The sequence below is a fragment of the Urocitellus parryii genome, chromosome 11, assembly GCF_045843805.1.
Source record: "Urocitellus parryii isolate mUroPar1 chromosome 11, mUroPar1.hap1, whole genome shotgun sequence".
Classification (NCBI taxonomy): Eukaryota; Metazoa; Chordata; class Mammalia; order Rodentia; family Sciuridae; genus Urocitellus; species Urocitellus parryii.
The window spans coordinates 77,299,290-77,313,924 of NC_135541.1; the positions used below are offsets into that span (position 1 = coordinate 77,299,290).

At 35.6% G+C, this 14,635-nt stretch overlaps 1 protein-coding gene across 1 annotated transcript in view; it reads right to left on the reverse strand.

Moving 5' to 3' along the window:
* Positions 1-14,635, reverse strand: part of Dpyd (dihydropyrimidine dehydrogenase) — an 803,780-nt gene that overhangs the window by 230,217 nt on the left and 558,928 nt on the right. The window contains exons 17-18 of the mRNA XM_026401392.2: positions 8,813-8,933; positions 7,624-7,743 (exon numbers count right to left, since the gene is read on the reverse strand). Of these exons, the coding sequence (XP_026257177.2) occupies positions 7,624-7,743; positions 8,813-8,933 (241 nt within the window). The remainder of the gene's footprint in view (positions 1-7,623; positions 7,744-8,812; positions 8,934-14,635) is intronic.

Genomic DNA, 14,635 nt, shown 5'->3' on the forward strand with positions numbered 1-14,635 from the left:
ATTCTCTTCAATGGTACTCAGAATGGATCCTCTTTGCATAAACAATGCTTTGCTTTCAACATTTAATCTTGAATGGAATTGTAACACATAGCTTTTCTATTCTGACACCTTAAATACTGTGTTCTAAGACTTTTTCAAAGAATGAATTCTGACCTTATTTATGACAATCTGTTTCAGATACTTATCTATGGGCAGAGATTCTACATGTATTTACGGAGCACCATAATTCTCTAATTTTGTTGTGGATTATAGCCATGGACAATACTTTGGAAATAAAACATTCAGACTAAAATGCTCAATGGCACTAACTTTTCTTCATCTATTCTATTCTCTAAGTGTGGTCCCCAAAGCAGCAGTAAAAGCATCATGTGGAACTTGTCAGCAGCACACATTATCAGGCCCGCCCAGACTTATGTATCAGAAGCTCTGGGAAAAGGTCCAGCAATCTGTATTCTCACAGGATCTTCAGGTTCTGATGTATGCTAAAGTCTGAGAACCACTGTGCACTGGAATTTTGCCTCACAATTAGGATGCCCATAAGAAAAACTTGGCTGCAGTTTAGATTTTCCTTTGCCAACATGAGTGTATCCCGATACATGAAATAATCATTAATATAAATCCTGAATCCAAAAATTAAGGGTCATCCTCATTTTTTTTCTTATGTAATCAGGCATTTGCGTCTGGCAGATTTAAAGAAGAGGCAATGGCATTTTGATAGTCCTCTAGATGTGAGGAATAAATGTGTTGGCTTTATAGTTGGAGTAATGCTGGAGAGTTTGGTCTGATGCTCAGGGATTTAAGACAACGAATGGATAAAGATGGTGAGGAATCTCATTCTAGTCATGCCCTCCTTTCCTAATTTCCCTTTTCACTGTTTGGTCTTCTTCCCCATTTCCTTAGGGAGCCAAGTGATTGATAGCCTAATCCAATGACTGTATTACAGCTGCCTCAACTAGGACTCTTTTCCTTATCATTAGCAGTTAGCCTATGGTTAAATTCACAGCTCACTGCTTGGTACTGCCCCTGAGATTTAAGGGTCTGGCCTTTAGAAAATATTTAACATAAAACTGAAATCTTGACATACTGAGAACTCAGTTCTCTGCAAGGCTTCTTTAATTAATCCAATGTACTGTACCATTGTTCTATATGAGACTGTGACATGGTGAACTGTTTCTGAAGCTTACAGAGATGTGTAGTCCTAAATTAAACAGCCACTGACGTGTACTTACACGGATTTTTTTTTTTAGTACAGTAGATATGCATGAATCTGTGAATATTTAAAGTCAAGCTCAAAGAGTGACACAATGCTCTCTAGTTTTACTTTCATAATAGAACATTTTTTGATTAATTTCAAGCTTGAAATCATTCTTTATGAAAAAACACACACAGAGGAAAGAAATTTAATAATTCATTACCACTGCTGCAAAGGTAAGTTTTCTTAATATGCTTGTCAGAGTCCTTTGGTTTACAGAGTCTATCAAATATTTTCTTAGAAAATGGTACAAATATTGCTTTATTTTCTTAATTTTGCACAAAAGAAAACATACATAATGGCCAAATAGAATTTGTTGGATCTTAAATGCTGTTTCATTCTATTATTTATCTGCAGGACAATAGTTGTTTTAAAATACCTAAGGAAAGGCTGTAGACCTTGATCTATGCTTTAAACCTTTGCCCTTGCTCCAGTCCGTCGATGAGCTGTAAGCATCTATGAATATGGCAGCTGAGTCCCAGATGAAAAATTATGCATCTCATAAACTGCTATTCTGCTGAAATGTCAAGCCAAGGCAAGGCTGTACCTCAAACTCAGCACTTGGCATTTTCCTTTCTGTCTGCTTTGTTGCCATGAAGCAAACATGAACAGTGAGGATTTGTGTAGGACAGGTAGCAGGCGAGCTCACTGTCAAAAATCTATTATTAGGGCTCTGATCTCCTGCACAGACCGATGGCTAAACAGTGAGAAACTCAGGCTCCAGAAAAGGCAATATAATGAAAGAGGGGATTCTTTGTCAATCTCTATATTAATATATTCAAATGAGCATTATTTAAATGAGAATATTTGTAATGATGCACTTCACTCAAAAGAGTCATAATCTATAATGAAAAATATAATTCAGCTTCATTATTTAATGTGCTTATTTTTTACTATCTAGCAAATACACTACATATATATATATATATATGTATTTGTATATATATATTTGTATAACAAGGTCTTTAACAATTTGATCTGTTAAACTTGTGATAGTCTGAGAATATTTTTACATATGTGAATAATAGGCAAAATTTTTGCATTATTCTGGAAAATTGAAAAAAGATAAGGGAGAACAAAATGTAAGGCTGTCCTTTGAATTATTTTTATTTTTGGCATGATTTATCACCACACTTTTATTCATTTAAATTACATCTTTATCTATCAGATTATTTAAACATTTCACTGTTAAAGCTTAGGCTCTTATTGATAAAGATGGTTAAAATAGCTTAAATTTTATGACAGGTAGTAGGCGTGTTTTTCTGAAAGGAATTTATGCATCAATAATCATGTGATTGACACATAAAAAATCCATCCCATTAAGAAGTACTTCCTAATAAAAAAATACCAACACTGTATTTTGTGATATAATTGTAGTATGTAATATAAGAACTTAAAGCAATCCTGCCAAAATCTCCACTAACTTGCATGTGTGAAAATAGTTATTTAAAGCAATATGTAACTAAAACTTCTGAGTTTTCATTCTATTGTGTTTTATCATCTTCCTGAATTTACACAAATAGTTACCAGTACCTACATCAAAATAAGCCTTAGGTCATGATAGGATCGGGTCACACTGAATTTGTACTTATGTAGTTCCCAGTGTCAGGGTGCATACTGCCAAGTTACTGCATGACCACAATAATTTAGCCTAAGTAACCATTTTAAAACTAATCACAAAATATGCAAAGTGGAGGCAATGCCTAAAGTTATTTTCAAACTACTAGATCGACTCACATTTGTGCAAGTTTTCTAAATATACACTCTGTACTAATTTTCAGCCCTACTCCATCACAGAGCTACAAATCACTAGCAATATTTCTAACCTGTGCCTTCTGCTATTAGTATTTCCCATGTCAGTTTTAAATGAAAGCACCATTAGGAGACATAACCATTAAGGTGCGATCAGAGCTCAGTGCCCAGTGGCTCACATAGAGAAATTTCAGGGTATTCATTATTTACATGTAGACCCTAAAACCAGCTATGTAATTTGCCATTATTGTTGTTGTTGGTTTTTTTTTTGAGAAATACACAATAATTTCTTAGACTTTCTATGATATTCTATTTGTGATCAATAAATTTGGACTGAAAGAGAGGTCAATCTTAAAGATCATCTTAGGTGAACTACTCAGAAATCAACAATAAATATTTATAAGTATTAATACTGAATAAGAAGTGTTCTATTATTTCAACAAGTTTATACTTAATAATTTTAAGTAAACATCTGAAATTTAAAATTAAGTACAAGATTTTCCTTTTCTTTGGTAAAACAAAATTTTTACAAAATAATTTAAAACGATGAGTAATAAATTTTTTAATTTTGTTGAAAGTAAATTACTTTGAACCCAAAGTATTAAAGTTCCTTCTTCAGAGCAAATTCAGGACTTCTTATGTGTGTGCATGTGTTCAGTAAACAGGATACACACAGGACAATGAAACAACAACAAATCTAAGGAACATGCCTATCTTCCATAATAAAAAGTATCCAAAGCACAAGGAACAACAAAACTCCTTCAAATGAGTTTACCCCATGGAAAGATGCTCAATTACTCTTTCTCTTGATGCAGCTGTAAATGAAAAAAGGTTACCTTCATGAAGTCAGTTTCAAGAAAGCCATATCTTTAGTTTATGCTATGAAGGACTCATTCTTAACCATCTTTAAAAGACTGTTACCCACAGAGAGGACTTCATGTGAAAATGTCACACCACAGCTGGATAACACCATTTATAGGATGAGTGATAGTACTGGGTTGGGGGCTATATTAAGATGTTCTCATTATTTGGGGACAAGGTCAGAAAAAGAGTTCCAAATTTTAAACAAAACCAGGGGGAAAAAAGAGCCAAACTAAAACTAGGAACAATAATGAATAATTCTCTCAAGGATAAAGACCATAATTAATCAACTTGCTGATAACATTAGTGTTTTTTCCTAATCTAATAAATAAAATCAATTAATTTCTTCTCCCAGTACTCACAAAAACTCCCCAATCATCCACTCAATCTTGTGGTGATAACATCAATTAATTAATGTTTGATTTAATAAAGTTAGCTAATAACAACTTATCAGTGTTACTACTGTCCAAAGAGAAGAAGAGGATTCCCTAAAAATCAGTGATTCAGAGAGAAGTTCTTGTATGGTGGAGAGCCTAATTAGCCATCCTAGTTTCATGAAAATATCTCTTATGAATACCAAACAAGATTTCTTTTGATAGTGTTCTCACTATGAAATCACCTGATCTATAATTCAACCTATAAAGGACCCATACTTGTGAACATGAACCTTGCCAGGTATTTCTGGCATGATTGAAATCCAGCTTTATAAATCATTCTCTTATGAGTTTGGTCCATATGTTTGAGCCGCCCCCAAGTTCCTGCCCCCATCATAATCACCTACAGGTAAGTTGGGGAGAAAATGCCATTCTAAAGTAGCAAGATAAAAGACCATATCTCAGAAGGTGGTCCCAATATTCCCGCTTAGTATAACTCTAAATTGCAACAAGTAAAAGCTATCTTTTGATTAGCTTAATTACTTATTTTATTTAATAAAATTCTCTTAATACAGCATTTAACTTTCAAACGTTTTCGAAGTAGATACATTTAAAAATGCATTTTATATCATGCTATATATATAAAATGCATTTTTAAATGTATCTACATTTAAAATGTATTTTTAAATGTATTCTGTGTCTAACTGAAAAAGAAGTTTGACCAAAGCTTATCCTAACTATAAGCAAAACATTAGACATTTTCCTGTTCTATTTCATTTTTCTAAAATGCTGATTCAAGTTTATTCAACTTGATTCTATAACACAGTCATGAGGTGGGAACCAGTGTTTGCAAAGATGGCTCTAGAATGTAGACTAATATTTTAGTCAATAATAATTCAACTGTTATTTCTTAGTTGAGATTTTATCTCCCCAATGCCTGTTACTGCCCCTTATTAGCTAATGCATCTTAAGAGAACAATGCCGAAATGTGACACTTTTCTACAGTGGATTAAAAAATGTGCTTTTGGAAGAGGCTGCATAGACACAAATAAAGCTCTCTCATGCTGAGGTTTTCTGTCATGAGAGTATGAAGTGTAGCTATGAGCCGTGATAAAACAACAATAGCCAAAGGTTACTTCCCCGTTTAAACAAAAACAAACTCCTATTTCAAACAGAAATCTCAGTCTGAGAAAAAAAAATACAGATTGAATAAGGAGATAGAGAATATATTGAAAGGGTAGAATGTCCTGTCCTGGCAATAGAGAGCATGTGCTATTAGGCAGCTATCCCAAATTGAACTCTATAGTGTTTGCTTAGAAACAACAACAACAACAACAAAAACTATGACTCAAACAGCTCTTCTAAAAGTAGGCATTCCAGTGTTCTGAGAGAACGCTTGGGAAGATATTAGCACTATGCTGTTTATTTTTTTTCTAAATCTTGTAAATATATCCAGCATATTTTGTGTGATTTCTAAATTGAAATAGCATTTGAAGTTCTGACAGTCACATCTGATAGACTAGGAATAGTATTTAGCCATTTTTATATTTCATCACCCCTAAAACTTCAAACCATTATTGTTTAGCACAATTTTACTAGCTAGGTTTTGCTATAACTCATTCTGAAGGTGCTTTGTTATAGACGTGCTTCCATCCTAAAATATATTATCATTGCCTGTTTAAACTGCTTTTCAGATTCTATTACCTCTAAACTAATGCAAGCATTGCTTTAAAGGAGAAAAACTGTATTAATTTTGTCAATATGGGAAAAGCTATTTTCAAAACAGATTGTTTAATGTGAAGGAACTTAATATAGAACCTATTAGAAATAAGGTACAAGCCCTTAAAAATGTTAGGGATATTTTGTTGTTTAAAATGAAAGTTCCACCAAGGCTTAGCTGAGCTTATAGCCCAAGCGAATATTTATATATGAATTTATAAATCTTAGAAATAGAGTTTTATGGAAATGCTAACAGGCCCTGAGGTATAGCCGAACTTGTTTTCAGATACTGCTATAATTTCCAGTGTGTGTGTGTGCTTAAAGACCGCAACACAAAAGACTTTTCTAATGCTGTAATTTCGTAGTTTTATTAGACTGAGTTATAGTATGGGAGAATATTCAGAAATTGCAGCTTAAATGAGAAAACGTGAATGGTGTTACTTATATAAAATACTACTGCAATAGTTCTTTTATTAATTTTTAATGTTCAGCACCCTCAGTGACCTCCTTTATTCTCTTGCTGTCAACATGGCAGGCTGGAAAAATTGAAATGGTCTGACAGAAAACATAGTGCACATTGTGGCCCAACTCTGGAGTCTCTTGCTTCTTTCTGGGGCACTTGCTTACACAGCCTATCTTATTCTGCATTACAGTAAGAGTTAAGGTCCTGTTTGATAGCTCCTGATAAAAGAGAGTGATGTCCTGTCAGGGTCTGAGCAGGTGCTGCTAGTCAGCCTCCCTTGTTCTGACATTGTGGGATGGGCATTCAATTAAAGAAGAATATCACCTTTGGCTGTTGTTGTTTTGTCATGGCTCATGGCTCATGGCTCACTTCATGCTCTCACAACAGAATTCCACAGCATGGACAGAGCCTTATTTGTGTCTATCTAGCTTCTTCCAAAAGCATATTTTGGTCTAATTCAGCAATGCTTTTCTTGAACAGTAGGGCACCACTCTGTTATGTATATTTACCACTTTCTCTATCACCAAGGAGACTAATCCCCATTCCAGTACAGTCAAGAACCTCACAGCATTGTCTTGGCAAGGCCAAGTTCACGTTGTCACAGCAACAGGGTGCACAGGGCAAAAAGACCTAACTAGGACCTTGGGATAAAAACTTCTCTCTCTGTTTCAAATGCAAGTGTTTGAGAATGAGAAAAAATGTGCAAAGGTGTGAGGTCTGCCACTGTCTTGTTAGCTCAAGCTTAAATGCAATGCTTTAATGGTTTGTTTGGGACACTTGTGAAAACATGGCTTTTTGAAAAAGGTAGATTGTAAAATTCTATGAAGAGTGGAAATTAATTCAGACTATGCAAAAAGTATTATAATTAGGGTGCAAATATTCTTCTCTCAAAGGCCATGGTATTAGCTTTTATAATAAGTGAAAAGAGAACCATGACAATGAGAAATTCTGAAGAAAGCATAGATAGAAGAGAATAGAATTCATTCAAGACCCTATTTCAGCACTCTCTCATCTGATACTAACAGACACTTGAGGATTCACATTCAATTGTTCCATCTGTTATCCACTATTAGGAATATCGACCAGCAATGAGTTATAAGAATTCAAGATTATAAAAGACATGATACCCTTGTTTGCAACATGACCTCCTCACTTTACAGCAAGCTCCAAGGAAGCATAATGTAAAGAGAGACAACCCCTACCTGACACTCCTCCATATGTGGTTCGCTTTCCAGTACCCACTGCTGGCCATGGTGTGCCATCAGCTTTCAGTCCCATCAGACCTGAGACAGTGTTTGTGGCTGTAACACCATCTGCACCACCTGTGAAAAACACATCAAGGTTTGCCTCCAGTTCTCAAAGATTCTATGATTAAAACCCATTCAAACCCACATGCCCAGAAAAATGTACACTCTATCTTCTTGTAAGGCAATTTTCTCTTCTCAAATGTGTACACTAATTTAACTATTACAGTTATGCTTAAAATGTTGGATATTTTTTAAAAGGTTTAATTACCATGACTTCATTTTCTGAATTATTAGATAGATTTATTGATGTTGAATGTTTTGTATTCTATGTAATTTTCCAGATAATTTAAAATGTCTTTTCCAGTCAGGATGTACTTTCCACAGAATAGAATATAAGCATATTAATCTATAAAGTCATGCATCAACTGCGTAATTTATGTATTTAATAGATATTTATTGAGCTTGTATTTAAGATGATGTTCTAGACTCTCTCATAAACAAGAAACTCATAAAAAATTTCATAGTGTGGGAACTGATATCTTTTTCAACCTTATTGAAGACTCAAATACTAGCCAGGCGAGGTGGTGCACACCTGTTATCCCAGCAGCTCAGGAGGCAGAGGCAGGAGGATCGTGAGTTCAAAGCTAGCCTTAGCAATTTAGCGAGACACTAAGCAACTCAGTGAGACCCTGTTTCAACATAAAATACAACATAGGGCTGGGGATATGGCTCAGTGGTCTAGGGTCCTTGAATTCAATCCCTGGTACTCCCCACCCCAAAGAAAACCACAACAATTCAAATACTATTACACAATCATCACATTATGGGTTCCTTACTTTGGAGTAATTTTCTGTGACTTTAACTTTGTTTCATAATTTTTTTTTAATCTTTGCAAAACATGTTTATTAATAAAAATTATAAATGATCTTGTGTTCCCTGGCCAAAGATTAGGGTCTATTTATTATCTAAAATCCAGGTATGACTCTACTACATTCGTGAGATTGACACTGCATTTAATATTTTTTCTTAAAACCTAAGAAAGATCTACACAGATGTTTGTGAAAAAAAAATATACTCAATTTTGGCCACATATATCAGGCCAATATTTATCTAACTGGGCAACAGATAAAAGTTTAGTTCTTACCTTCTTTTGCAGCCCTTGCGATGCTCACAATATCAGTGACATTTGGGGTCAACTTGGCAAAAAAAGGAATTTGAACAGCTTGCCTAACCCAGCGACAGATGTTCCGAACCAGCTCTGGATCCTGTTCAAATAGGTCAGTTAAATATAGAACATAATTAAAGAATTGTGATCAAAATGTGTATAAGAACAACAGCAAAGCTGGAGATGTGCAAGACAAATCCAACTTGACAATGAGCTACATGATATATTTCTCAAATTTCTCCTCAGCATTACACCTAGACTCATTAGGGAACTAAGGTTAACACACTTCAAGTGAACTGCAAATTCATCACATAAAGGTTAAATTCCTCAAGGGAGTCTTTGGAAAATAAAATTACAAAGAACCAATTGGAAGAAAGTGTTTCTCATTTTCCATTAAATGATATCAGGAATGAAACATAAACTTTTGGTGGCAAGTTCAGAAAACATTACAGAATTTCTAGTGCCTGCATTGGTTTAAGCCTAATAAAAAATATTCAAACTGCCAACTCCCAAGTGAATGATACTCAATCTGAAGCCTGTTGCTTTCATTATTAGAAGACTTTGTCTTGTTGAAATACATTCAAAAGAAAATCTACCTGCAACTTCATCATCCATCCAAATGTGATATATACTCTATGCTAAAATGGAATAATTCATCCCTGGATTATTTGGGAGCTGCTCAGTAACTTTAGCCTACTTTCATAAATGTTGCCAAGATCTGAACAGCATTTTTTCAACACTCATCTACTTGAAAGAATTGATCAAAATGACAAAATGAAATAAAATATCAAATGCTCATTTTTAAAAGCAAGGAATAGATGTTTTCCTGTGCTTGATTCCTGTGATTTTTCAAGCTTTTATTTTCTCATGGGACGAGTATCATTTAGAGGGCAAATACCTATCCTTTCTATTGAAATAACTTAGCTGTAGTAATGTTCTTTGATTTCAACACACACAATAGTCCTTTTTTTTTTCATTACTTTGAGTGCAAAATTTATTCTGACAGGTACTGATAATGCACTTTGATAAATTAACTTAAAATATGCAATGTCAATTCATTATTGAACTTGGTAATATTATCTTAACAAGTTAAAATGCTTTTTGAAAAAAATAAAAATACAAGAAAATATGGATATGTATCTAAACTATGAAATAGTAGGCAAATATATTACTTATAATTAATATTTTTATATGAAAGAAAGTTGTTCTTTGCATTTTAACCTTTCAATTTTTTTAAGATGAGATTTTTAATGTTTTAATCTTTAGAGAGAACCATTTCACTTAGTTTTAATGTGTCTTGATCTGTCATACTATATTATGATAAAAGTTATGTGTTTATGTGCTAAGATCCTTCAATGAGGTAATTTCTGTTGATCGTTATCATCTCTATTCAGCAAAACTTAATACTTTTAACAAGAAATCTTTGGCTTGACTTGTTCTCTTTTCAGAACAGTAATTTCTTCATTAAACATAAATATTAAAAAGCACTATATGGAATGCTCTACAGGGCATACTGTGCATTATGAATAGTAAAATCTGGAGACTTAGCTGTACAAATTCTAACTCATGAAAATGGAGATCTGCCCCTGCCCATGCAATGTTCATGAAATATTTATAACTGCTGCATTGGCATTATGAAGGCAGTTGCATCTTTGTGACTTTCATTTCTAAGTTATGAATTTCCATGGGACTTAGCCTAGAAATGACAGTAACTCTAGATGATATGAATTGCATGTCCTTTGTGAACGCGCTCTTTAAGGTAGAATTTGACAATAATTTAAAGATCACTTGAATCGCATAATACATGGAAGGTAGCCTGATAAGAATTACTGAAACAAATTTAAAATATTATTTGGTTCCAACAGAGTGAACACTAATAATCTGATATTCAAGTGGCTTTCAATATTACTGACCACTATGTCTTTATAACTTACTTTGAACATTTGTCAGAAATTTTTTCCTGTTGATTTTCACTGGTTGACTATTTGAACCAAGTACCTCTTATCTATGTTTAGCAATTTAGAGTTGTTCTATTTTTTAGTTTCCTAAAAGTAGACAGTTCCTTGGTAATCGTGACTTATTTGAATCATCTACCTCTTTGAAGCATAATGTGACCCTCCTAGATTTCTATGAGTGAGGTTGATGGTGTTCAGATACATTTTGAAAATCTTCATATTTATCCAAACCAGCAGCTGACTAATCATCATAGATTAAATAAATTTGATTATTAGAGAAGTTTAAAAATAATTTCTGACAACCATTATCGTGAAATTGATGATTCTGTAAATTGCAAGGTTTTATTTGACAGGTATAATAGGGAATGCTCTAATACAACAAAAATATGGCGAGGCTTATAACATGATAGAATGAATATGTTTACTTTAGGGAATTAGAGGGTAGAATATAATCATTCACACTTTCCTGTTTCTTCACACTTTTGTTCTGAACATTTAAGATCTAAAAGCAATTAATATGTTTCTGCAGTTTCAGCATCTTGACCTTCTCATTTCTAGTGATAGCATGAAATAGCTTTCTCTTTCCTAATAAGCCAGTTTTGAGAATCTTATTGAAATGAGCAAATTTCAGACAATTTCTAAGTCTTTCTAAGAACTCCAGGAAAGGAAGAAAAGTTTCTCTTATCTCTAAAACTAAATATTAAATAATATCAACACCAACATAAAGCAACGAAAACAAAGCAATTCTTTTTCCAGGCATGCCAAAGAGTACTTGTTTTGTCAATGAATCAAGAATGACCAAAAACTTGGAATATTTTTTTCAATGTATTTTGATGCACCTTTGTTATCCATGTGCACACCCACAATAGCTCTGAGCAACAAAATGGTTTCCTGTGATAGAAGTCTGTGGTGTTATTAGCAGGAAGGCACCTGATGCCCTTAAGGAATGATTGACAGACCTGGGGAGCAATTGGTGATCTTTAGGATACAACATGAGGTGAAGGTTCCACCATACTTGCAAAGTACTGAAAAGTGGATACAAGTATCCTAGAGACAAATTTGGCCCATTTGAACATTTGACTCACAACAGCTTAGTGTCTGCTTGCAGTTGATATGCTCTGGAAGAAATTCCTATGAATACCAAACAACATACCAACAGATATTAAGAAATGTAGCACTAAGGACATTGCTTGCTGCAGTGGTTTCCATTGTGCAAAACTGGTTATTTTTAAAGTTTTATTTCTTAATTAAGGATATGTGATAATTTTTCATTCCTGGAAATATTATGCCTCTATTGCCATATTAAAGGGATTCTACAGAAAGGATCCACCTTCCTACTTTTGAGGCCCTTAAGATGACCTCTCCATTGTAGGGCAGGCAATTACTTAGGGCATCAAATCTCATTGGTTTCATGCTCTCCACAAAGGAACAAGCCCTATAGAATGAGACTGTGAAAATTTCTTGATAAGCTAAATTACAAGTGAAATTTTTGGCTTGAAGAAACATTTCTCTCCAATTTACCTGGTAATTTTCACTCTGTACAATTCTTTTCAAAATGGATTTCTTAGAAGCTGGCATTACAATGAGTTCACAGAAAAATTTTACCAGTTATAAAATGTTTTCCACTAAGGAACTCCTAAGTCTTAATTCACATGACATGACAAGAGGTGGCTAGCATTTTTTTTCATGTCTCCTTTTCTGATGGAGAAAAATGGAGCTCAGAAGTTTAATCTGATAACCAATTTCATCTTCTTAATTTTCTTTCCCATTATCATGTTCTAAACTATCGTCTTCTTTAGCAAAATTGCTCCCCAAAGTGAAATTCAGCTATCAATTGTAAACTAGAACTATCAAAGGTTTCTTTTTCATTTATACCTGTAAGACTAGATGTAGCTGCAAAGTAATAGGCAAAAGGATGTATTTATCCTACTGTCAACAAAATAGGGTAGAAAAGAGTTAACTATTCCTAGTAGCCAACTACTCTAGGTAAAATTTCAGTGACTATTAAAAACGTCATGAAATGCAGATGTTTTAAATTATATTTTAGCATGTGTCCTTCTCGAATCTCTTTTTCTGACTTAAGCTTGCTAACAATGGTAAAACCACTTTGGATTGCTCTTTGGTGATTTCCTATAAAGATATTCAGGAACTTGCCAACTGATCAAGAAGTCCCACTCTTAATTATATATCCAAAATACACAAAAACACAATTCCACACAAAGACTTGCATATGAATGTTCATAGAATATTTTTCAAGATAGCTACAAAAATGAAAACAACCCCAATATCTATCAATATGTGAGTGAATAAACAAGTTGTATATATTCACACAACAAAATAATATTCAGCAGTAACAATAAATAAACTACTAAATTCTGGCATAATTTGAAATTGATTTTAAAAAATGATGAGTTTAAAAAGTACACAAAATAATACATGCTATATGTCAGTAGACTTATATGCAATGCAGAAAATGAAAAACTATGCTGCTAGAAAGCAGAGGAGCAGGTGCTCTGTCTGACTGAGGTTTGGGACTGGGGGAGGGATTCAGTGGAAAGAGGCACAAGACAATTTTTGACAGTGATGGAAATATTCTATATCTTGACTGTGATTTTCAAAGGTATAGAAATGGGTCAAAACACTTCAAACTCTATCTTAAAAGGTGCTCATTATATTATAGTTAAATTGGATTGCCATAAAACTTCATGTAAATTTTTAAAATAAGACGGAGGGAAGATGGCGGTGGGGAATGAGTGAGCCGCTCTGTACTCCGCGCCACCGCCACCGCAGCGTATGTTGCTGCTTCTTAAAAGAAGAAGTAAAGATCATTAAAGGAGATCTGTCGACAAGGATTCAGCACCGTGTCAAGAAAAGGGCCTAGATGGAGTGAATCCGCCACGACTTCAGCGCGAGCAGTAAGGCTGCAGCCCCCGAGCTGCCGGGCTCCCTGGGCCCCCTCTCACTCCCCTCTCCGCCTCTCCGCCTCTCCGCTTCGCTTCTCCCCCGCCATCTCTCCTCCCACGCTCACTCCCTAAATCTAGATCTCAATCTCTTTCCCCCACCCCACCCGCTCTCTCGCGTGCCCAGTACCCGGCCCGCGCGGGCCCCGAGGCGCTGCCTCCCCTCCCCCAGCCCGCACCCCCTCCACGGGGGTCCCGAAGGCCACAGCTTTGCCGCCGCCGCCGCCGCTGCAGCCACCGCCGCTGCCGCCACCGCTTTCCGCGGAGTACCTTAGAACAGACTCTTAACCGCTAGAGTGAGCTGCCGAGTAAAATGGAACAGCTGATAAGATGAGTGACAATTTAAAATCTAAATGATCCAACATGGAGGCGGACACGGAGAGATCAAGTCTCTAACCCCTTCAGCTGCACGGGCATAGGGAGAAGTAAACTGTCAAAATACTGTTTGCTCAGGACCACTAGGCACGGTTGAGCTGAAGTGGACCACGGGCGAACGGTCTAGCCTTCTCAGAACAAACCGAGCCCGAATTGGCTGCATTCTAGCTCAGGTTCGCCTGCTTCATGTGACTCAACAGTAATGATCCCGCTGAAATAACTAGTCTGCCCGCCTGAACTCAAAGAGGTAAAAGCCAACTGAGCACCACAGCCAGACCCAGGGAATCAGGAGTGACGCAGGACTAGCTGCGCAGAAATCCCAGCTATTGCTATCACCAGTGCTGACAACAGGTCCCTTGCACCAGCTATCAGGGGAGTTGCTGCTACCTGAGGGCAAACAAATTCGCTGGGGGCCCTCAGCCCCAAGCCCTACAAACTTAGGGTCTGAGGGAGGCAAACAGAAAGGGTGTGCCCAGGCACCCATGAAAACAGGGCTCCCAGGAGCAGCAGAC